Source organism: Ochotona curzoniae, unplaced genomic scaffold, assembly GCF_017591425.1.
Source record: "Ochotona curzoniae isolate NIBS_2020 unplaced genomic scaffold, NIBS_Ocur_1.0 contig_2210, whole genome shotgun sequence".
NCBI classification, from domain to species: domain Eukaryota; kingdom Metazoa; phylum Chordata; class Mammalia; order Lagomorpha; family Ochotonidae; genus Ochotona; species Ochotona curzoniae.
This window is the reverse complement of record NW_024465369.1, coordinates 13,839,863-13,864,152: the sequence shown is the minus strand read 5'-3', so window position 1 is coordinate 13,864,152 and position 24,290 is coordinate 13,839,863. Positions and strand designations below refer to the sequence as shown.

Genomic DNA, 24,290 nt, shown 5'->3' with positions numbered 1-24,290 from the left:
ATATTCAGTTGAAGAGGGAATATAAGCAGAACTGAGATAGTAAGTAGATAAAAGAATTTTAAAAATAAACAACCAGACAATAGCATCAAATTCACAGGAAAGTCAAATTATAACCAAATATAGATAACAAGAACCCTTTAGAAAAGGCAAGTAGAAAACCATTAATCTTTAAGGGAACTGTTTCACTTACTTAAGGCTAACAATGAGTTAAGGAGAGGACAAAAGATAGAGATGTGGAGCCAGATACACAAATGGAGCTCTTTCAAGAGACTGCTCAGTCAGAGGGAGACTCCTTCTTGCTAATCTGTTCAACAAATATTTATTGATTTCTGGCCACCAGGAATGTGGTGATCACATGAGAATCACGATAACTATCCTCTTAGTGTATTTAGCAGCAATAAATTCAAGAAGAAATGAGGCCAAGAAGTATTCAAAAATGATCAATGAAACAAAACATGAAATGCACCCACTGAAATTTTAAAAGACAACCAAAGCCTTAAAAAAAAACTTGGTGTCATTTGGTGCCAGATGCCACTAACTTTAATGACATGTCAAAAAGTTTTATATTACAGTTTTGGAATATGTATTATGTGTAGTGTAAGGTTTTTCTTTCCAACATACCTAGCATGTTAGACACTGACACACTAAGAAGTGTCAATTGTTAGTTAAATTTTAACTAGATGGATTATGGACATATTAGTTTTTCCACAATTCAGTTCCTTTCATTCAAATCAACTACTTGTGGATTTATTATTTGCTTCTACTACTGAAACACAAGTTGTCATCTATAATTCATACTCTTAAAAACACAAAAATAAGAGATTTCTTTTTCTTCCTACTCAGTTTCTACAAGCCAGTTAAAACCTTAATGAAAGTTACAGAAACAAAAAAATGTAAGGCTTGGGAATCAGAAAACGAAAAGTGTGTGTTATCCCACTTTATCATCTGTGTTAATATGAGGATGGGGAAGGAAGCTACAGTCTAAATAAGGCAAATGCTCATACTTACCAAGCTTGTTCTTCCTCATACACCCAGAATGGGCAATAACACTTAGTGAGTAATTAATGACCAGTACATCATTTTCCTGAATGAAAAAGAACATGAATTTCCCTTCTTCTATGTGAGTAAATTTCAATTCAACTTTTCTGAATCAAGGCATACCATTTTAAGATGAATTTACTTTGAACACTGTATTCACTATTCAAATAGTGATTAAAGCAAATGAATTCTGACCTAGTTCTTACTCCAACTCACTGTATAACCTAAAGGAACAGGCTCTGCTTCTCGGTATTCCAACAGCTGTGCACAATTACTTTCATCTCCAAGCTACAACAACCACAAAAAACACAGCAGATCTGCAACACCTCAATTTGATAGCTCAGAATTTTTTACTACATCATACATTTCAAGGGTTGTCAGCAACAGCAGCAGCTGCCATTGGAATAAGGGAAGGGAATCTTAGTAGGTGGAGTTCAAAGAAAGTCACACTACCCTTATCACTGCTAACTCAACAATTTAATATACATTTCAGAACATTCAAGTTATTAAAGAACAGACCTAAACCCTGAAGACCATGATGAGAAACTGGAGCTTTACTTAGTTGTGCAGCCTTAGGCAAATCATTGAGTCTCAGTTTCCTCATCTATAAAATGGGATAGTATTTATCCTGTACAGTGAGTCATGCACTTTATCACTACAACTTAAAAGCACTTAGCCCAAAGCATGCCATAAGTGGTGGTTGCTAATAATGTCAGTTTTAACAAATCGCAATCATTAGTAATATCATTGTTATTCATAATGGTTAGACCAAGACATAACCTGCCAGTTCCAATTCTGACCAAATAAATGTAATAAGGTAAAAATAATATAAAATTCTGGCACATGTGTAATGAGACTGACCTAATTAAGGCTCATTATGAAGACAATTTTAAGCATTCCTAATCAAAAAGCAAAAGTGACTAAGAAAAGCACTTCTGCAGCAATCAAGAGCAGGATTTACCTGCAAATTTCCTTCAGGCAACAATGAACACATGTGGATTTACAGTTGCCATCAGGTTAGCCAAGAAAGAGAAAAGTAACATCTGCCTTAGAATTAAAGCCTACCCTGGTGCTTCCGGTTGTTATATTGCTCCTTCCTGCTCCCTGGGCTCCAACCATGGGTTATTCCAAACTGAGTACACAGAGTTCCTACTGAGTAACCGCCTTTATAAATCACTGTAAACATTCCCTCCACTGAGGGGTGGGTGGTGGCAAAAGAGTTCTCTAAAAGCTGGCAAGACTTTCACAAAGAGCCCTGAACTTAGAAACTTCAGAGTTTTAACTCTAGCTTCACTGACTGGCGATTTCAGGCAACTAATATTAACTCAGGCTATGAATTACCAACCAACCAACCACACACACACACACACACACACACACAAATAATGTCACAAAGGATTGAATGGCAACATACAAGATAACTTAGAAACTTTATGATGCACTAATAAATGGAAGCTATTCTCCCAGAAATGCTGATATCCAGATAAAAAAAGGCAAGATATACTTTAAGAAATTTCACTAATTCCCATAACATATTTATTTCCCTTTACCTTTACCTCAATTTGGAAAGAAGATTCTAAGACCTCCTTATTTTTGAATAAATTCCTGAATGACATGCTATTCCACTCTTTCTGATAGCTGAATCTACTGTAATGTTGAGTTTTAGGTTCACTACATTTTACCTTCCTGAGTCACTTAACAGTTCAAAGCCAGACACTGCTACATAATGGCAAATGGCATTAGCAATTAATATTTGCTGTTTAGAATGCTACACATAAGAAATTCTTCAAAGGCTTTATGTATCAACTCACTGACACAAGTGTATAAGATGGATACCATTATTATCTCCACTTTTCCACATGAGGACCAGGCAGTGTGGTACTAATGCTCTAAACTTACACTGAACATGTAAAAATTAGAGTTAACATGTGAATAGATCCACATAGCAATTATAATACAGAATGGAAATCAATGCCCTGAAAATAACCAATGGACTGGAATATATTAATGTATCTTCAAATGTCACAAATTGAAACTCTTTCCACATGAATGAGTCCCAACCAAGGCTGCGAGACATGGACACATTTGGTTAAGGTTTTTTCATCCTCCCAACCAATTAATCAGGTATCTGCTGTGGTTTTGTCACTACTCTAAGTAAAGAGTAAAAGCACTTCTATCAATCTTCTTTCCAAGACTAATCCAAATCAAGTCAGACAGTATACACAGCATAAAAAAAATCTACCATACTTGTGAATATATGAGAAACAAAGATATTTTTAAAGATAAATATCATGCTTTTTAAGTATTTGGGTAACTAGGGACTAATCCAGTACTGCTTCGGAGGAGCTTTCTCTTAACACAACTTTAAAAAGAATTACTTTCAATTAATGTCTCCAAAGCCCAAGTCATCTACATCTGAAACGCCCAGCAGCAGGCCGTGGGTATGATCAGCCGGGACAGCCTACCCACTGCGGTGACCAGGTGCTCTTTGCCACTTGGCTTTCTCTCCATGTGCCCTATCAGCTAAACACCTGTTCCACTCTTTCTCACTTCCTTGCCATTCCTAGCAGGAGTTAAAAGCCCACTTAGCGGTGAGACATAAAGGAGTAGAAATTGCAGTCCAGAGGGAAACAGGGGAAAGATGAAATCCTTCCTCTCCTACACTCTCCTCCCTCACGCCAGGCCAGTGGCCACAGCCTACCAAGGCAGCTAATGCTCTGGCTCAAGAAAATTAAGAACCTGTCATCCAAGTAGAAGACCTAGACCAAGTTCCTGGCTCTTAGTTTCTGGCCACTGTAGGCAGCTGGTGAGTAAGCCAGCAGGTGGAAGTAGTATTTATTTTTCTCTCTCTGCCTCAAATTGTCACTCAGTGCATATAATCACACACATACATAACTGAAACTTCACAAGAATGGCATCATTTACTGTGTGTGATTCATTCTGGCATTTTCTTTTCTTTTTTTTCTTATTTTGTTAGCTGTAACCAGTAGTTTTAAAAGAAACTACTTTGCCCTCTTCTCTCTTCCTGCCTTTTTCCTTCTAAGTCTTCCTCCCTGACCACATGTGCAAAACTCTTTTTAAGTCGTTACCATTCCAAACGACAAGAGTCCCTAAAACCAGGGTACTGCCTCAGAACAAGACTCGGGAAGTAGAAGAGATCAAGGTAGGAAATCCTTCCAGCCTGGGAAAGAGTTAGTGTTACTTCTCAAAAAGAACACTAAGTCCATTTTCCCTCATTGCCACTGCTATTCCTGGGAAAAAGTTGTATAGTATTGCTGAACTACAATACAAGGAATAAAACAACCTGCGAGTCCTACATACACACACACACACACACACACACACATATGGTCTGAGAACTCATTCAAAGACTGATGGACTGGCTTATTTGAAAAACTAAGCAACAGGGGTAGAAACAAAACTTCCGTCCATTGGTTCACTCCCCAAATTGTTGGAAGAGCCAGAGATGAGCCAGGACAAATCAAGGAACCCACCACTCCATTCACGCCTCCCTGATGTGTGGCAGGGGCCCAAGCCCTTCAGCTATCATCTGCTGCCTGTCCAAGTACCTTGTCAGGAGTGAAAGTAGGGTAGCCAGGACTTTAGCCTGCAGTTTAACCAATGGTGTGGTAAGAGCCCTCGTCTGAAAAATAAGCACATATGACAATGATTCTATGAAAGAATGCCTCCCATGGGGCCAGACATTTTGGCACAGCATGTAAATGGGCACCAGCCTGAGTCCCCGGTGCTCCACTTGATCCAGCTCCCTATTAACAAATCCAGAAAAGCAGCTAAGGATGGTTCAAGTGCTTGGGCCTCTGCACCCTCCAAGGAGGACTGGATGAATCTCCCAGCTTTGACCTGGTCTAGCTCCAGCAGTTGTGGCCATGCTAAGAATGAATGAGAGGCTGGAAGAACTCACCACCCACTTCCCACCCCACCACTCTCAGTAACTCTGCCTTTCAAATAAATAAATTTTAATAATGCCTCCTACATTCCAAAATTTCTTGAGTGCATTTCTCAGTTGGGGGAGGGTGCCACATATATAATGCCCAGGTACCTAGCAGGTCACATCTGGTCTGCAGCCTGGTTTTACATCCCCTGAAAAATGTTTTCTACAAGCTAAACGCCTGAGGGAAAAAAAACAGAAGAATTTTTTGTACCACATGAAAAATTATATGAAATGTAAATTTCAGTGTTCACAAAGTTTTTCTGGAACATTGTAATATTGATTCATTTACATTTTGTGTATAACACTATACACACACACACACACACACACAAAATACTTTACAAAAAAGTTTGCACATCCCTGTACTCAGTGTTTCAAAGTATTCAACATCCATTTCAACTATTTTCTAATATTATGTGCCAGGCCCTAGGGTAGCCACAGTCAGTCACATACAGTCCCTCCCAAAACTACTGATGGAAAGGAAGTTGAAATAAACAAGCAAAAAAGCTCAGAAATATAAAATAATTCGCTTGTTGTAGGAATTAACCAAGGACCCATGTGGCAAAAGATGAGATTAAAGAGGGGCTCTACCATGTGGTATTTTTAGGATCATCATAAGGAATAAACATTCCTCTAATATTTTATATTCACACGATTAGGGAATTTATCCCTTTATTGAGACAAAAAATAAATGGTAGTCATTTAAAAGTAAAAAAAATCCAATTAGCAGTGTTACAGTTTACTTGAAACCTTCCTGCTGTTACCTACTCCTTGAAAAATTTTACTGTATGAATCACAAGTACCTGATTTTACAAAGTTGTAAAAGTTGTATGCGGACTGTGCATTAGACCTGGCAGTTAAGACACTTGCACACCTGCAGCCCGGATCAGGTTCCACTTTTCTGCTCATTTAGCTTGCAGATGCTGAGACGCAGCAGTGACAGCTCAGCTAACCGGGCTCCTGCCACCCACAGCAGAGGTCTGGACTATGCTCCTACTGCAAGCATTTGGGGAGTAAACCAGGGAATGGAACAACTTGTTCTTGCTCTCACTCCTAACTCTCTCTGCCTCTCAAATAAATTAAAATATGCAAACATTCTGTGTGCATGCATGTACGTACAAATGTTGTGTGTATTGACGTTCATTCTCGCTATAAACTTGTAAGGCTGGCAATATAAATTGTACTTCACAGATGAAAACCTAAGGCTATGGAATTTCCCCCAAATTCTCATGGTATATGATGACACAGATTGGCTCAACACCCAAGTTTAATCCCCAGATAAAGTACAGCTGTTTCTATTACACAGTCCAAGAATGAATAACTTTTACTGAATTTGAAGATAAAAGTCCTCAGGTCTGCTTTCTAGAGAAAACCATTCTTGCAAACGATCAGCTACATTTCTACCAACATTAGATTTTATTTCTATTAACTAGCACTTACTGGCAGGCCACAGATGCTTCAGTGGTAGAAAATGTATAATCCGTAACAGACTCAGCGTCTACTGTTCTGTCCTCTGGCTTAGGGGACTAGCTAATTTCCTTCCACATCATGGATAAAAGGCTAGATATCAATTATTAAAATGCTGCTACATCATTGAATAAATACATTGCCAGGCTCAGAAGAAATTACAATTATTGATACAATGCTTAGGCTATGGCAGTAAAAGATCAGATTGATCAAAACCTATCCTGTGATTCAATGGAAAAAAGGTAGGGGACACACCTCACGCCTCTGACCTTAGCCTTTATTTTAACTTCATGCTTCAAAAGTGAAGATCTGCTTGGGTAGTTTATATTCTCACAAGAACAGTTCCCACAGAAGTATGGACAAGAGAAAGCAGCAACTGAGAGCTAGTTAGGCCTTCTCAGCAAACAAATCAGCTCTGTGACCATTTTAACAACAAACAAAAAAATTAGAAATTAATTTATTAGTTCTCTACTCAAATTGGGGGGTGGGGGAAAGCAAGTAAATAAATGTTGCCAGGTAAGACCTGTTATCTAATATCTACATATTTATACAGAACAAAAATGATGGTCAGTGATATTCAATTACTTTTTCTGCTCCTTTTGAAAGGCATTTTACTCTACTCCTGAATGCCTGGTAATCAAATTTCTTTACTACCATTCCCTTTTGTGGAAGTCATTTTCTTAAAACTGCTCTTACTCATTATTTATCAACATTCTCCTAATAATCTTTGCCCTTTTTCCCCAACCCACATCATTGGAAACTGTTCATAAGCAATTTCATGGCAAGTCTTATTTTAAATAAAAAATAATTAGCAAATTCTATTCACTACTCCTAAAGGACGAATTCCCTAACAAGACACACAAAACCTAATAACCAGCCCTTTTGCTTTAAAGATTTATTTATTCTTTTATTTATTTATTGGAAAGGTAGGTCAGATTTACTGAGAGACAGAAAGATCTTCCATCTGCTGGTTTGCTCCTCAAGTGGCCGCAATGGCTGAAGCTGAGCCAATCTGAAGCCAGGAAGCAGGAATTTCTTTCAGGTCTTCAACATGGGTGCAGGAGCTCAAGACTTTTCTCTGCTGCTTTCCAGGACCATAAGTAGGGACCTAGATGGGAAGTGGAGCAGGTAGGATCCCAGCAGTTGCATGGATTTAGCCACTGAGCCAACATGCCAAGGCCAAACAGCTCTTTCTCTAAAACTACTCTAACATAATAATAAAATGGCCTACACTATTTGCAGGGTGAACCGCACGTTTATAGAAGATAGCTTCTGAAATACAGCTACGGTTCCAAAATGGAGGCAAAAGAAAATAGGCAGCCACCATCATTTTTTTTTAACTCAGTATCCATGGTTTCACCTATGTGTTAAAATGCAGTTTTTCCTGGCCAAAGATGCAACTACCAAACTTCTGATGTAAGATCCAGCTGACTGACATGTGCCAAGCATAACTTCCCCACCAATACTACAGAATTGAAATCTTTCCAAAACGATTCAAGCTGAGAGTGGCACAGTGGCAAAACAGACTGATCCTTCACCCGCAGTGCCCACATCCCACATGCATGCCAGTTCACTTCTCAGCTGCTCCACTTTTGATCCAGCTGCCTGCTTATGGCCTGGGAAAGCAGCAGACAACAACTCAAGTCCTTGGGACCCTGACCTCAGACAGCTCAGCTCTGGCCATTGCGGCCTTTCAGAGAGTGAAGCAGCAAGTGGAAGATCTCTCTGTTTCTCCTTCTCTCTATAAATCTGCCCTTCAAATGAAAGAAAAATTGCAAGCTGGCTACCTAGAGTTAGACACTGTACCCCTGAATAAAAGTAATACTTCAAAGTAATAACTATTTGTCCTTTCAGACTTTAAGATCTTAGTAACAACATCCAAATTAAAAAAAAAAAGAAAAAGAAACATCAAATTGCTAAACATTAAGACACAAATAGTTTAAGTTCAACTTCTGAATCATCAACCACACTAATATTACATTTTGCAAACAATATATAAAAAAATAGGTATCTGAAAAGGAATGAAGGTACAATTTCAGAAACAGGGATGCTTAAGAATATAAATTAGCAGACGGACAAAACCTAAAAGTTCAGTAACTTATATGTTTTACATATACTTCAGAGATTTTTGGGGGGTGGAGGACATTATATCCACAGTTCTTATATTTGTAAGCAGCACATTTTTTAAAAACATTGGTGACCAGGAAAAAAAAAATGCTGCAATGGAAAAAACATAATAAGACCAATACATGCAGGCAAGCTTCAAAACACAAAAAAAGTGCAAGCTAGAAGGGATCTGGGACATTCGCTTTAGTTTATATTGATGTAACAGGCTGCTACCCATGGCCTTACCTCTTCAGTCCTGCTATGCTCTGGTGGTGCTACAATGAACAAATCAGAAACATCCTCTTACGTTAGCTTACAATATAGTGGCAAGGACAAGTCACAAGCAGGTAGATAAAGAAAGCAAATAGTTCAGAGATTGTTAATACATGATGTGAGGCAGTTATCCACTCAGCACTCTTACTTCTATCGTAACATATGTCACAATTTGCAATTATTTTATTCATTTCATCCTAACCTTATGACTTCATTCTCCATAAGGGCATAATCATGTCAGCTTGTTCAATGTTGCATTCCAAGCACTTAGAACAAGGACCCAGCAAATGGTTCGATATTTATTTGTTGAATGAATACCTATTTCATCCACATTAATTTAAGTGAAGAGAGGTCTTAATGGTTGTCAAAGCTCAAAGAACAGCCAGTAGGAAAGCAGAAATTTGAATGACCAACTCACTCAAGGTTTAGTCCAAATTGTATCACATTCAAAATACTGATGTCAAACATGAACAATTACACTGAAAAGTTCAAGGGCTTGATACCTAAAAACAGATTTCTCTTTCAAAAGTTTAGTCCTACATGACAAGTTTTAAAACACTCAAGTGAAACTTTCTAAGAAAATCGGCAAATTTGCCAAAAGATAAAATTTATATTACAATATTTCTTTTTCATGCACACTAGAACGAGACTTTCAAGAACTCCTTGTAAAGAATCATCATATCTGGACTTGGCGCAATAATGCAGCAGCTAAAGTCCTCGCCTTGCATACACCAGTATCCCATATGGGCGCAGGTTCTAATCCCGGTAGTCCCGCTTCCCACCCAGCTCCCTGCTTGTGGCCTAGGAAAGCAGTTGAGGATGGCCCAAAGACTTGGGACCCTGCAGCCATGTGGGAGACCCGGAAGAAGCCCCTGGCTCCTTGCTTTGGATTGGCTCAGGTCCAGCCATAGCGGTCACTTGGGGAGCGAACCATCAGAAGAAAGATCTTCCTCTCTGTCTCTCCTCCTCTCTGTATATCTGCCTTTCCAACAAAAATAAATAAATCTTTTTAAAAATCATTATATCTGCATGTTGTAAATATCCCCTGATATCTCTCTGGCATCCTATATTGATATTTCCTTTGTCTGGGTCATGTGATCAGAATATCATTTCACATTAACTGACAAATAATTTAACTGCAAATTTAAAATCTCTGGGCCCGGCGGCATGGCCTAGCGGCTGGCTAAAGTCCTCGCCTCAAACACGCTGGGATCCCATATGGGCGCCAGTTCTAATCCCAGCAGCCCCGCTTCCCATCCAGCTCCCTGCTTGTGGCCTGGGAAAGCAGTTGAGGATGGCCCAAAGCTTTGGGACCATTCACCCGTGTGAGAGACCCGGAAGAAGTTCCTGGATCCTGGCTTCGGACTGGCATAGCATCGACCGTTGCGCTCACTTGGGGAGTGAATCACCGGATGGAAGATCTTCCTCTCTGCCTCTCCTCTTCTCTTTATATCTGACTTTCCAATAAATAAATAAATCTTTAAAAAAAAATTAAAATCTCCCATGAACTGAATCTATACTCAAATTTCTAACATGCTATATCTTATGAAACGAAGCTTTCTCAAGAACTGAATTTTTATTTTTCAAATGTTTTACATTCCACATCTTCTTAAATGAACTTAGATTAAAAACTAACAAATATCCATAACATCTTCTCTGGCATAACTACTGTATTATGTGACAAATTGTTCCATTTAATACATCTTGCTTTACAGATTTAAAAAATTAATCTCAGAGAATCAGCAAGTTGGCAAGGTCTAATAACTTGCCACACCCCTTTCACTTGAATGACTTGGAACAAGCTAGATTTAACACAGTCGTAAAGATGAAAAGAACAGATATCTTACTGTGACCTCATTTACATAAAAGGCAAATTTTAGAATTAGTAATTATAACTAGGAAGAGCTCTCTCTCCACACTTTATAAACAGGCTAACTTACTTTTATTACTATACATATATTTGATTACTATATATATTTGATTACTATATATATATATATATTTGATTATAATCTCTTAGAAGTCAAACATTCTCCCCATGTGTGGCCAGACCTTCCAATCAATACTTTCTCGCTTCACATTTATTTTTTTCAGCAACATTAGGCAATAAAATGACTTCCAGATTGACTACAGGAAACCAAAGAAAAAACTGCTATTATCTAAACCAAAGAAAGGTTTAGGCTCCTCCATGATGAGTACTTACTAAGTCCATAAACGTATCTCAACCTACTTCTACAGAGCAGTATAATTCATGTTAAAGCAAGTACTTCACCCAGATTTCAAAGAGTATAAGCTGGATGATCCCAATATGAATGATTTCTGGAATTACTAGAATGACTATTATTTAAGCACAAATAATGTACTCAGCCACTAATGCTTAAAATTTTTTAACTAGACAGCACAATGGAGACACAGCCATCACACAGAATATCTGCCCCTGTAAGATAGTACTAATATGCTCAAATACACGTTGATTTTTCCAAATCCGTGACTGTGCCATCATTCATGCTTCTCTTCTAAATCTATCTCTATCTGTGAATCTCTTCAGACCTCTATTTTCATCAGGTCCATTATCTCTTAACCATCCTATCCTTCATCTTCAAAGTGTGTTTATGTCCATATCTATGTTTCTCCATCAAGATCTGCAACATCCACTCCTATCCTCCCCTGGTTTAAATTACTTTTCAAGTTCCTTTTCAACTGAACTGATCCCTCTCAACTCTCCTAAATCTTCAAGCAATTATAAAGATCTCTTCAACGAATAAGCTATTCTATAGATTTAGCCAAAATTTCTCCAACCCAATCTTCCTTAGATCATGGTGAAGTTTATTCTCAAATGCTTTCTGCATTCCTGATGATATTTTGTGCTTTCTTCCTTCAAATTAACATAAATATCCTTCTTAGCCACCTAACAGCACTTTTCCCCCTAATTTCAAAATCTGCCTCCTCCATTAAATTTTTCCTAAATGAAAAAAAAAATCCAAACTCCCCCAAATCCAATTTTGTTTCAGTGTCTTCATGTGTGCTTAATTTACCCAGCTAGACCAGCACAGAGAAGACCTCACTCAGGTCAAGTCCACGTTCTCTCCCAGAGCCCTATTTTATCTACATCCTATACCAAGCACACATTTTCTTTTTTGGATTAACTAGTAATCCTATTATTTTTCAGTGCAGTTTTTTAATGCATGTAGTTTTTATTGTACATTTTTACTTAGGATGTTTCTGAAAAACAATCAAGCAGCACTGAGGAAGAACACACAAAGGTGCCACACTGATACACAACACAGGCAGCATCATTCCGGACACTGCAAGTGCTGGCTAGAATAGAGCAGGCAGGCTCCCCATGTGCAGAGGTGAGTACCAAGCGCGTATATGCCATTTAATCTTCCAACTACTCTCCAAGGCAAGCACTAGTAATATGCCCAAGTGCAGATAAGAAAACTGAGGCCCAAAAGTGAAGCAATTTGACCAAGGCTAAGTTATAAAGCCAGAACTTAAACCAAGGAAGTCTATCTCCAGAGTACACATTCTTAACCACATGACAAGAGGCTCGAAAAAACAGGCAAGAACTAAATGATGGACACTGCCCAGCATTCTAAAGCTTTTGATTCAGTCAGTGAAAAGTTTTAAGCAAGAATGGCATATTCAGATTTATTTTTTAATGAGGTCACTCTGGCAGCTGTGTGGATGGATTAGAAAACAGAGGAAGTAGTGACCGGGAACTAGCTCGCCTTAGCTAAAAATGTTAGTATATAACTGAGGTAAGCAAAGTCATACAGAATCCAGACAGTGGCAGCACACGCCAGGCCACCACACACCATGACCACATTCTTGGTCACTATGCATGAACATTTCCTTATTTTCTCCCCTTAAGCCCACCAGTCCAACAACTCATGAACAATATATCTCTTTAGATCCCTTCCTTCAATAAAACCTAACCAACAGATGCACTGAATTTTTGAAAGAGACTAACAGAAATCTTGTTGGAAAATGATGGAAAGTCAATTTCTATCTCTAAGAGTTTTCTTGCCTTCTTTCTCCATACACTATTCCTGGAACTTTCATGTTCAATAATCAATTTGAAATCAATGTTCTGTCTAGACATGACTGTTATAACCTAACAGAATTAAATCTGCCACAGAGGAAGTCTAATGAGGTCCTATCAGTAGCAATAAATATACTCTCAGGTCTGGTTAAATTTTTTGGCCTAAAACAGATGATAAATGAATAATAATAAGGGATACACTTTTAGAGCAATGAAAACTTAAACCTAAATATTAAGAGTGGAATAAGAGCTATTTAAAATTCAAGCTAACAGATTCCAAGAAAGCAACACAATTTGTGTGTGTGTGAACACACGTGTGTGTGTTAAAAAGAGTACAGAGAGTCAGCCCAGAAACCAGCAGATTTTAAAAATATAATAAATAAGGAAAAGCCTATTCACTTAACTATCAAGCACCCTAAATCCACTCAATTCACATTTAAACTACAGGTGAACATCCTTATTAAGCTATCTTGAAACTAAGCAATGACCAGGTTTCCTAGCAGTCTATATTATTTAGAAATCCAACAGGGGTGGGGCATAGAATAAAAACGGGAGACAAATCAAAAAGGAACTAAAATGAAAAAGAACAAAACTATGGTATATTCCAGGACATATAGTAATAAGCAAAGGCATGCCCCAGTACTGACCCCGTTATTATACCTTGCCAAGACTATCTATGATCTTACTGACACTAGGGACAAGTGGCGACAGAAGAGAACTTGAAGAATCACATTTAAATCATTTAAATCAGTTACAAGACACATCAAAGATCAGGGGAAAAAAGGGAACTTAGCAAAACTGCAACAAATAAAACTTAGAATCTGGAGCAGCTTAGACATTACTAAAATCTCAGCCCACTGCACAATGCGTCACCGCACAGGAACAGGGAGTCTGGTGGACTGAAAGGTGACAGTGTCAGTAGTATCACAGGCAGCTCTGAGGAGGTGTGCTACAGCGACCACGTGAGGCTCATTTGCATAGTTTTGTGGGCGTGACTTGAGAATTCTTTTTCTCAATGGTGCAGTGCTGCTTATATTGCTAAAAGTTTTACTGTAATTCTTATCATGGCTGGTTGAGCTAATTTCCAGAAAACTACATTTCAAAACAAACCAGGCACACATTATGGTCAAGATTTAACCTTCAAAAGGATAAAAGTCTTATAACAGACCACAGATTATCACTTAGTATATCCTAAATCAGCTGAGTAGGAACCAAATCCAGCACCTGAATCCCAAGAGATTCATTTAACTAAGAAATCTCTGTAAAAGTTCCTTAAAATTAAAGTTAACTTGACAAAGGAAATAATCATGTTTTTTTAAAAACAAAAAAATCAAACTGATACCCTGAAACCACGCAGGGAATATACTAACAGTGAATACATTCTTCCATGATACTAGGAAAACTTTCAACCACCAAATCTCTCTCTCTCACACACACCATACAGTCCATTGATATCAACAAGGATTAAAAAATACATATCCTTAAAATTATTATGACACAAAGAATACTGGATCAAAAGTAAACACTAAATTTGATACACTGGTATCACTCATCATATCCAAGAATATGTAATTTTCCTGAGTATTCTATCAAGACGACTGGAGGGTTTATACCTAAGTCATAAAGAATATTTTTATTAATATATAACCATATAAATAAGCCACACACCTACTGTGTTTGCCTATCCTAATCATATTCTAATTTCAAAAGATAATAAAAACTTTCAACTCAAGGTCACGTGGAGATCATCGAAATCTCGATGACTGGCAGGGGCTCAGGAGGGGCTCGGAGCTGCTCTCCCCACCACCTCCACACTGCAGACTTCCTCAGCCCAGAGCTCCCGGGTTGGGGCAGACTGTCCTGAGAACTGTAGGACACTTGGCAGAAGCCCTGCTATTATATCTGAATTTAAAACAGTCTGCCTTTAGAAAAAAATATCGTTTACCATCTACCACTTGTTAGCTTGTTCAGAGAGTCTGTACTGCCAACTCTTCCTCCAGCCACACACACTCACTGACAGACACACACAGTATTGCCTGGTTGAATTGAAGAAGATGTAATAGAATCACTCCATTTCCATCTTATTTCAACAAACACAATGACCGTGACTCCACCAGCTCCCATACAATCCAAAGGAATCAGAATTTTTAGCTTACTTCAATGCAACTCAAATGCCATAGCAGCTACATCACACTAGGTAGGATAAATCCAAGTACCAGGACAAGTATTCAACTCATCTTCACATTTTAACAATCTGTGAGAAAAGATACAAATTAACCATGATACTTTCAGAAGAAAAAAAAAACTGAGAAGGAGATTATGTGTTTGGAAATACAATCTGAGGGGGATAAAAGAAATGAAAAAAAAAAAAAAACAATCAAAATCAAAGGGACTCTGAAAGCATGCCAGGATGAGAGCATAACTCTGAATGTTTCCCGTGAACTGCGAGAAGGACATGACACAGTTGGCCACAGGCTGTAAGAACAATCGCCATAATCACGCTCCACAATACATGCCATGAGATAAACTAAAACAAAAAATCAACCTGCACACAGCAAGCACCCACCCTATGTACCTGCGCTAAACTGTGCTTTCTTGCTAGGACCACTTGAGTTGGAATCAAATATCCACAGACGGAAAGCAGGCAACTTGATAAATTTTTTAATTCTCATAAAAATAGCCACCCTCGTGCTTCCAGCATGCCAAATTACAAATTACAAAGAAAAATCAATTAGAACAAACACAATTATCCATTTTTTTGAAAGTGCACTTGATTCATAACAAAGTCCTTATAAAAAGAGACCAAATACTAACAATGTTCATGTAGAGATTCAACCTTTTAAGATAAGTACAACTGTTTTTTCTATAGAAACACAGATTTTAGTTCAAGCAAGGTTATTTCTATTAAAAAAAAAAACCTAGGACAATACTTACATTAGCTTAATATAAATGAAATGGCTACCTACATGCTGTATAGCAGCAATATCATTATCGCCCAAATTCTAATTACTAACCTCCTGACCTGGGGAAAATAACCCTAACAAGAAATTCAGATCTTTTTACTCCCAGACCCAGCAGAGGAAGCAGTTTAGATCTGTAGCTACAACCTGCTTTTCCAGAAGTAATACCTTGCAACTGCTCAAGAATAACCTCCTTTCACCAATTAGTGTGGCTCAGGAGGCTTTGGGAGGAAATCAGGTCCACAATTCCTTGGTCAGTGGCCATGATGCCCCTCTTCCTCAAGGGCAACAGATCAGAAAAGGGAACCTGAGCAAGCCTTCGCCAGCGAGAACCAGAGAGACGGCGGAGCAAGATGAAAAAAGTACAAGGCCAAGTCATCCCACAAAACCAAGAGATTTAATGCTAGCAAGGCCTTCATTCATTTCAGACACACCATTGTTTCGTGTCCTCCGCAAACCATGCACAGAAAGAATCCTTAAGCGTGTTTCTTCTTCCATTTAAACAGACATGATTCTTTTGGTTAATCTCTGGCAATGATCGCCATTTCACAACACATTCAGCCCACCCGGAACTGATCAATACCACTACAGACATAAGACTAGACTCTATCCATTTAATAACCACAAGGAAATGTACCATTCAGCAAAATTCTATACATTACAACAGATTCTATTAGAGGGGGAGGGGTTGGGAAGACACACACACACACACACACACACACACACACACACACACACACCAGAGGTACACAAAGAAAAGACTACCACCCCTCTAATTTCCCTATGGCAAAGGAGATAAAGACATAGCTAGGCAACCTGTCAATTCTTCCTTCCTCCCTTCAGACACACACACACACCACACACACACACACACACACACACACACACGATTCTACTTCACAACCTAGCAAGTGGATATTGAATATTAAGCTGAACAGATTCGCTGTGACTTTGCATCGTTTCATCTGTGGAACTCTCTCTTCTGCCATGTCTGTCTGCACACCTTTGAGCTAGATGCTGCTGCACCCATGTATGGGATTTCAAATACAAAAGACCACTTTCTTCAACCACTGGTTGCAACCATCCAACGTCCTCGCAATACCCACATTTCAAAGGTAACAAGGCCAGGAGAGTCCTGAGCTAAAACCTAGTTTCCTGAGTCTCACACATTTAGTAGCAAATTAAAAAAAAAAAAAAAAAAATTCACACGGGCCGTGCTATACCGAAAACAATGCTTCAATACAAAGCGCATCAGAGAAGTATTCCGTAGGTAAGCAAAATGTGTGCACGCACGCAGCACACAAATGGTGGTCGAAAGCCAGCAGCACATTACCAACGACCCATCCGCTCCAGTCCTGGGTCACAGTCGAGGCTCCAACAACAACAACTACAACTATTTTTAACACCGCTGAACAGCCAAGTTGGAGAAAACGTGAGGGCAGCCCCAGATTACAATGTGGCAGGGTGCATTGTTTCTCGCCAGCGAACATGTAAGCAAGCCACGGGCTAGATCGTGCCAGTCCTCGCTGTAGCCCCAGAGAAAAGACGAAACCCCCCCCCCCCAAAAAAAAACACAGTAAACCACCCCTGTTTAAGGGTTGGCGGGGAGCCTTGCAGTCAGCGGCATTTCGGCATGCTGAAGCTTTGCAGAAATTGTCCCCTTGTGGTATCTGCGGCTTCACTTGCAAGTCAGCCAGCGCTGTCATCCAGCGTTATGGCCACAGACCATGACTTTCTCACTTTCACAACAACACAACACTCCACTGTTATCAGCTGGCCGAGCCGACTCCACACGCAGCAGGATTTCATGGAGGTTTTTCCGGATCCCCAATCAGACCTGGGGGTGGCAGCCGAGGGACTCGGGGGGGTGCGGGCGAGCCTCCCCGCGGCTCGGCGGGAGCTCTCCCACCCGACCACGATCGCGCCGCGCCGCCAACACCTACCTGAAGAACAAGAGATAAGAAAGACGGCGAACGCCAACTTTGCAGCAGCTCCCATTTTCCCGAGGCGCTGGGGAGAGCCGTAGCAAGTTCTCGCTAGATAGCCAGTCCCCTGGGTCTTCCTCGGAGACAAACCTCCTGGTGTAAAATCAACCGTCATAAAACATAGTCGGAAGCCCCGAGCAGGAAAAAAAAAAATAATAATGATAATGTTCACGGTTTAAAAAAAAAAAAGAGAGAGAGAGGAAAAAAGAGCACAACAATAATAATAAAAAAAAATGCACCACGGGAGGGGGGAAAAACCGCCACACACACGCACAGCACACAAAATCAAACAACGAAAAGCAACAACAACAAAAGCGGGTTTAAATCACTGTCAAAATCACTGTCAGCTGCGCTCGCCTCTCGGGTCTCTCGGAACAAAACGCCAGGCTGAGGCTACGAGAAGGCGGCGGCGGCGGCGGCGGCGTCCACTGCCGCCCGGACAGTCCGGCAACCGAGCTGGGTCCGACGTCCGGACCGACCTTCAACCCGGACACCTAAAGTCCGCGGACCACTGGCGACCGGGCTCGTGGTGGCGGCGGCGACCGAGGCAGCAGCGGCGCGGCTCGGGGCGGCAGGAGGCGGCGGCGGCGGCGGCGGCTGCGCTGCAGGCGGCGGCCAAGTTCTGGTCCAGGCTCTGGCTCCGGCTCCGGGCTCCGGGGCCCGGCCGCGTTTTCGGTCTCCTGGCCTCCGCCGGCCCCGCCCCCCAGACTTCCGGTTCCGGCCCGAAGCTGGAAGCCAGGCAGCGGAGGAACGCTCGGCGGCGGCTGTGGCGGCTGTGGCGGCGGCGGCGGTGGCGGCGGCCGGGCGCAGCGCGCGTGCCGGGCCGGGAGCGCGAGGAGATTGTCGGGGAAGCGCGGCGGGCTCGGGGGTGGGAGGGCCGAGAGTGAGGGCGGGGCCGGAGGGATGGCGAGGAGGCGGGGCGGACGGAGGCTCGACGCCGCGAGGCCTCGGCGTCCGGCCTGCTCGGGCGAGGGAAGCCCTCGACAAAGGGGCGCGAGCGGCCTCGCGGTGTCCCCGAAGCTGGGGACGACTGGATGGCACCGGGCACGCACGCGTCCGGCTTCCCGATCGCGGGGGGCCTGAAGAGACAGGGCGGGAGTCCGGCAGGACGCGGACCCGGGCACTGCTCCCTGGGATCCCGCCCAGGGGCGACGCCTCGTCGGCTCCGAGCTTGCCGAGAGCCGGCTCGGCGGAGCCCGCGGATGGCAGCCGGTCCGCCGGGCGCGCGAGCTGCTGTCGGCGCTCCCAGCCCTCGCGCGGCGTGCCACCAATGAGGCTCGCACAGAAGCGTTTTGTCTTTTGAGCTAAAACAGAGAGAGAAAAAAAAAACTCCCGGAGGCAGGGCTGACCACCCGGTCTGGATACCTACGCCAATTATCGCCGTGTGCGATTTCACTCCCTTCCCACCCTGCCTTTCTGCACAAAGCATTGTGCTTGAAACTGTTCTGCACGTAATAGGTTCGTAAATATTCGCCACACGTTGAAGGGGGGGAGAAAAAAAAAACCTGGGGGTTTCGATCGACAGATCTGATAGACCAGTGTTTACGGTTTCAAATTTTAGCTCGTTTAGGGCCTATTTTTACCCCTTAATCCTTGTTGATTGCTTACAAGGTGCTGTCCTAGGCACGGAATGGGATCCAAACTATAAAAATAGGATCCCTACCTCAAGGAGCCCAAGCCCAGGGTATTTACTATATTTGAAGTTGGCTGCAGAACGTAAACGAAAGGCTATTAAAGGTACCAGCTGTGGTGAGCTCCGCGGAGCTTAGATATGTCCTTCCCCCCCCCTTTCTTTCCCATATTCTATCCCAGTACCCAGAAGCATCTAGTACATGATTAATAAATAATTAAACAAATTATTTTAAGGGGTGACTGCCTTTTTTCTTAAATACAGCGCCTTTGCATTTCATGCAGAAATGTTTGGTTTTTAAGTAAGAAACTAATCATGTGGCTAATGCACTTTTTGCTTATGATTTACTGATTCCCACATTTTTTTTTCATAAACCCAAGCCTTCTCACTGGCATTTGGAGTATTTTGCTCTTTTCTTTCTTTAAATGGCTATCTCTGCCTATTAAGTTCATCCTGTAACTATCTGCCCTTTTCTACAACTTGTCAGGGTTATTAATAATCACTGGAGCTCTTTAAGCTCTCTCCAAGATTTCCATTCTCACCTACTGGTACTCAGAATTTGATATGGTGCACAATGCTCTGTAGTTTTCCTGGCTGTGTCAGCTTATCAGAGGAATATATGGGAATTGAGAGTTGTCACTTGTGGTTGTGGACTGAAAGAATGCATTTTAATTTGAAACCACTGAACATTTCAGTTCATTCAGGAGTTTCATGGTGGTTGTACCCTAGATGGGGCCCCACTGTCTTATCTCTGCATCATTGCAATATTTGTGGAATTCCGAAAGCAGTGTAAGTGGAATAACTGGAATAACAAGTAATAGAATTGAAAATATATTCCTTATCTTACCACCCAGATTTGCTGGTGTAAGAATAGAGAACGTGAATATTGTTTCTCTGCGGTATTGGCAGAAAGCTAACAAGTCAAAGTCTCCACTGGAGAGTGTTTCTCCTAGCAGAGTTAATCTCGTGGAAGTTATTAACACCCAGGAACATTAGCGACCCTGTCCCTAAATCTGTTCACCCCACCCTGCGTGTTTTAAGAATTTAAAAGTCAAAAAAGAATGTGTGACTAACTCTCACTGGAGTTCCAAATTTAAAAAAAAAAGAAGTATCTGCAGCTAAACCTGCTAACCAGCTTTCCTCCCTTTTCTCTGGAATGGCCCTTGATTCACAAGCGCAACACCTTCGTAACAATGCAAACTATACAAACTGGGGAACTGAGGAAGGACAAAAGGAGAAATAAAGAGCTAAACAACTTGAGCTAGCACCACTCATTACTCCAACCCAAGACCTAGCCAATGCTGGAATGCCAAGCCAAGAACTTCAATTGAACCTCAAGTTATTCCCAGGTGGAAGAATCTTGCAAAGCCAGTTCCGTCTCCAGATTCAAGTCATGTGTGGGCTGGATGAGGAGACAGGTAAATAAATGACACAAACTGTTTCTGGACTAAAGAAAGATTATCTTTCTGTGCTGCAAACTCAAATAGTGGAAGGCAGGGTGGGCGTTTGGTATGGCAGTTAAGAAATGGCTTAGGATGGCCCTACTCATCAGAACACGCTCAGGGCTTGCACTCTGGAGTCCAACTTCCTGTAGACCTCAGGGGGCGGCAGCTGATGGCCCAGGGAATTGAGTTCTCAAGGAGCAAGATCTGTGCTGAATTCCAGGCTTCTGGCTTTGTCCTGGCTCAGCACTGGCTATTACAGGCTTGAGTCATGAAACAGCAGATAGGAGCGCTCTTGCTAACTGTCTGCCCATAACTTTTTTTAGGAAAATTTAAGCTCAGGCCTGGCAGCATGACTCAATGGCTAAATCATCACCTTGCACGAATTGGGATTCCCTATGAGTGCTGGTTCCTGTCTTGGCTGCTCCACTTCCCATCCAGCTCTCTGCCTGTGACCTGGGAAAGCAATAGAGAGTAGTCTTGGGACCTTGGGACCCAACACCCACGTGAGAAATCCAGAAGAAGCTCCTGGCTCCTGACTTTGGACCACTTCATCTGCACCCATTGCAGCCACTTAGGGTAAATCAGCAGATAAAAGATGTTTCTGTATCTCTCTCTAAATCTGTATTTCCAATAAAAAATAAATAATTCTTAAATGTCTTAACTTGCAGCTCAAAAAAAATTTTTTTAATTTACTTTTTAAGTCAGAAGTAGGCCTAGAAATGGGGCATATGATTGAACTTACCTTTGAAATGGGGTAGTGTGCCATACAATCTGAGGAAATCTGCCTTCGGATAATTTGCTTGCTTTGGTACACATCAACATCCCCATATAAGTAAAATATCAGATCTGGGCCTTCATCTAGAGGAAGAGACTGAGAAGATCATCTATATAAGGGACAGGTTTAAAAAAAAATAGAAACAAAGATTAAAAAGCGGATAGGTTTCACTTAGAACAACAATTTGAAAAATTTTCTTCTTCTCTCCCCTCGCCTTTTTAAAAAAAGATCTGTTTACTTGAAGGGCAGAGTTAGAGAGGGTAGGTGGGGGAAAAGAGAAATTTTCATTCTTCAAGTGGTTGAAGCAGACAGGGCAGGAGCCAGAAGCATCATCCAGAAGCAGCACCCACATGGGTGCATATGCCCAAGAACTTGGGCCTTCTTCCATTGCTTTCCCAGGCACAAAAGAGAAAACTGGACCAAAAGTAGAGCAGTTAAGCCTTGAACCACTGTCCATAGGGAACTCCAGCACTTCAGGCATCAGCTTAACCCGTGTGCTGCAATGCTGGCCCCACAAATTATTTCTACTACCTTCTAGCTGCCACAAAAATCTGTGTTCAGGAGCCATTGTGGTAACATAACAGGCTAATTCTCCGTCCCATATGGGCATCAACATGGCATCTCATGTAGGCCCCAATTCTAGACCACCTGCTCCAATTCTCAGCCAACTCCCTGCTTATTAACTGGGAAAGCAGCAGAAAATGACCCAAGTGCCTGGGAGGCTGCACTACATGGGAGACCTAGAAAGAAGCTCCTGGCTCTGAGCTTCAGCTCTGGATATTGCAGTTATTTGAGGAGTGAACCAGCAGATGGAAGCCTCTTTCTGTCTTTCTCTATAAAATTCTACCCTTTAAATAAATAATACATCTTTTAAAATAAAATTATATTAAGATAGCATAAGTCTTCCTGAAGTGGCATAAGTAATAAATTTATTGTGCCAGTACTTTAATACATATATGGGAAAAGATTTTCCATGTCAAGGAAGGCAGATAAAGATCTACATATCTTTTTACGAATATCCTCCTCTCCCAAAATGCACATGGTGGAAAGAAAACCCTACTTCCTAGCTTTTGCTGCTATTTATTCCTCTCCTGCTTACGTCCAGCCTTTGCACTGTGCTGTGCCAATGGTCACCAAAAGACACATGCTGAGAAGAATAAGGATGTGGGAGTGGATGAAGGGGAAAGCACTAGGGCAAGATATTTTAGAACAGGAGAAAGAAAAGAGATCAGAGAAGCTAGCATGATGTATCCAGCACTTTATGAAAGCTACACCAACTCAGCTAGTAATGTGAATCTCAACACCCAACTGGTTTCTCTGTAATATCTCAGAGGTAACTTTTTCTCCCAGTTACCATCCCCTTCAAAAATTAGATGAAAAAAAAAAAAATAGAATTCCCTCCCCAACCCCACTCTGCAATCCATGTTTATAATCATAAATGTTTAGTCTTCCTGAACAGACTCAAGTCCTCCCCAGACTGAATAGCACCTTCTCAACACTGCTGGCAGAACACCTACTTGGCCCTCAGTAGTTTGGAATTCTGTTGCCCATGACCTGCCCTCCAGCAGCTGGAAATGTGTATGAGGTGGGGAAGAGGAAGTGTTAACTAGAATTAATTATGCTTATGTTTTGTTTGCTTTTAGTAATTCTGCTAAATTGTACTTTCACTTTACCCAAGTCCCATAGATTGGAAGTTCACCATAGAGAATTTGAGAGGTGTTAGACTACAGGAACAGGTATGTAGCTGATTCGTTCGCAGAAACAATGCCTTTCTTCCATTTTGATAAATGTTCAAAATGTTAAGCAAAGCTTTTTGTTACAATCCTGAAACATTCGATAATAAAGATTAATCATTTTCATTACATTGTCCCTGTTTATTTATGGTATTTATTTGCCCAACAATTCTTAGGTACAGGATTTGGACTAGGGTTTTTTCCATTTTTTAATATTATTATTTTCCATGGTACAGTTTTATAGATATAGGAATTCCTCCCTCCCTTGCCCCTTTCTCCCTCTTCATCTTCTTCCTCCCTCCCCATTTTTGCCTTCCACCATTCCTCCCCCCCATATTATCACAGTACTATAGTTTTTTAATAACAGTCACAAGCTTAACATTCTACTATTTAAATTTTGGTTGTATAAGTGATGCATGAAATGGATATAGTCTCTGCCCCCATTGAATTCACAACACCTGATAACGTCAGGAACATGGTGGTAAACAAACAATTCGTAAATGAGAAGGGCTGTATATAAGAGAGATAAAGAGTAGTGGGATTGGAGAAATGGGAAGACCTATTTAGACAGAATGATTCAGGAAAGAATAACAAAGCAAGAAGCATTTAAACTGAAACCTGAAAGGTGGAAATGAGATAGCTTGGGAAAATACAGCGACAAATAAATCATATATACAAAAGCTGTGATATATTTTAAAAATTGAAAATGTTGGTGAGGATGTGGAGAAAGAACATTTATACACTGTTCGTGAACATGTAAATTAGCCACTGTGGAAAACTGTGCAGATATCTTAAAAAAACAAACAAACCTAGAAAAGACTTGTCATGTGATTCAGCAATCCCACTACTAGATATATACCTAGAAAACATGAATAAAATTA

At 41.0% G+C, this 24,290-nt stretch overlaps 1 protein-coding gene across 3 annotated transcripts in view; it reads right to left on the bottom strand.

Annotated features, from left to right (window-relative positions):
* Positions 1–18,563, bottom strand: part of ACVR2A (activin A receptor type 2A) — an 84,453-nt gene extending 65,890 nt beyond the window's left edge. Inside the window, exons 1-2 of one of the 3 annotated variants that reach the window (XM_040971545.1) lie at positions 18,306–18,563; positions 17,785–17,919 (exon numbers count right to left, since the gene is read on the bottom strand). In XM_040971545.1, coding sequence (XP_040827479.1) covers positions 17,785–17,839 — 55 coding nt within the window. In that variant the 5' untranslated portion in view covers positions 17,840–17,919; positions 18,306–18,563. Of the gene's footprint in view, positions 1–17,784 lie in introns of all 3 variants that reach the window. The other 2 variants (XM_040971546.1, XM_040971544.1) reach the window with 2 other exon arrangements.
* Between the last annotated feature and the right edge of the window lie 5,727 nt (positions 18,564–24,290).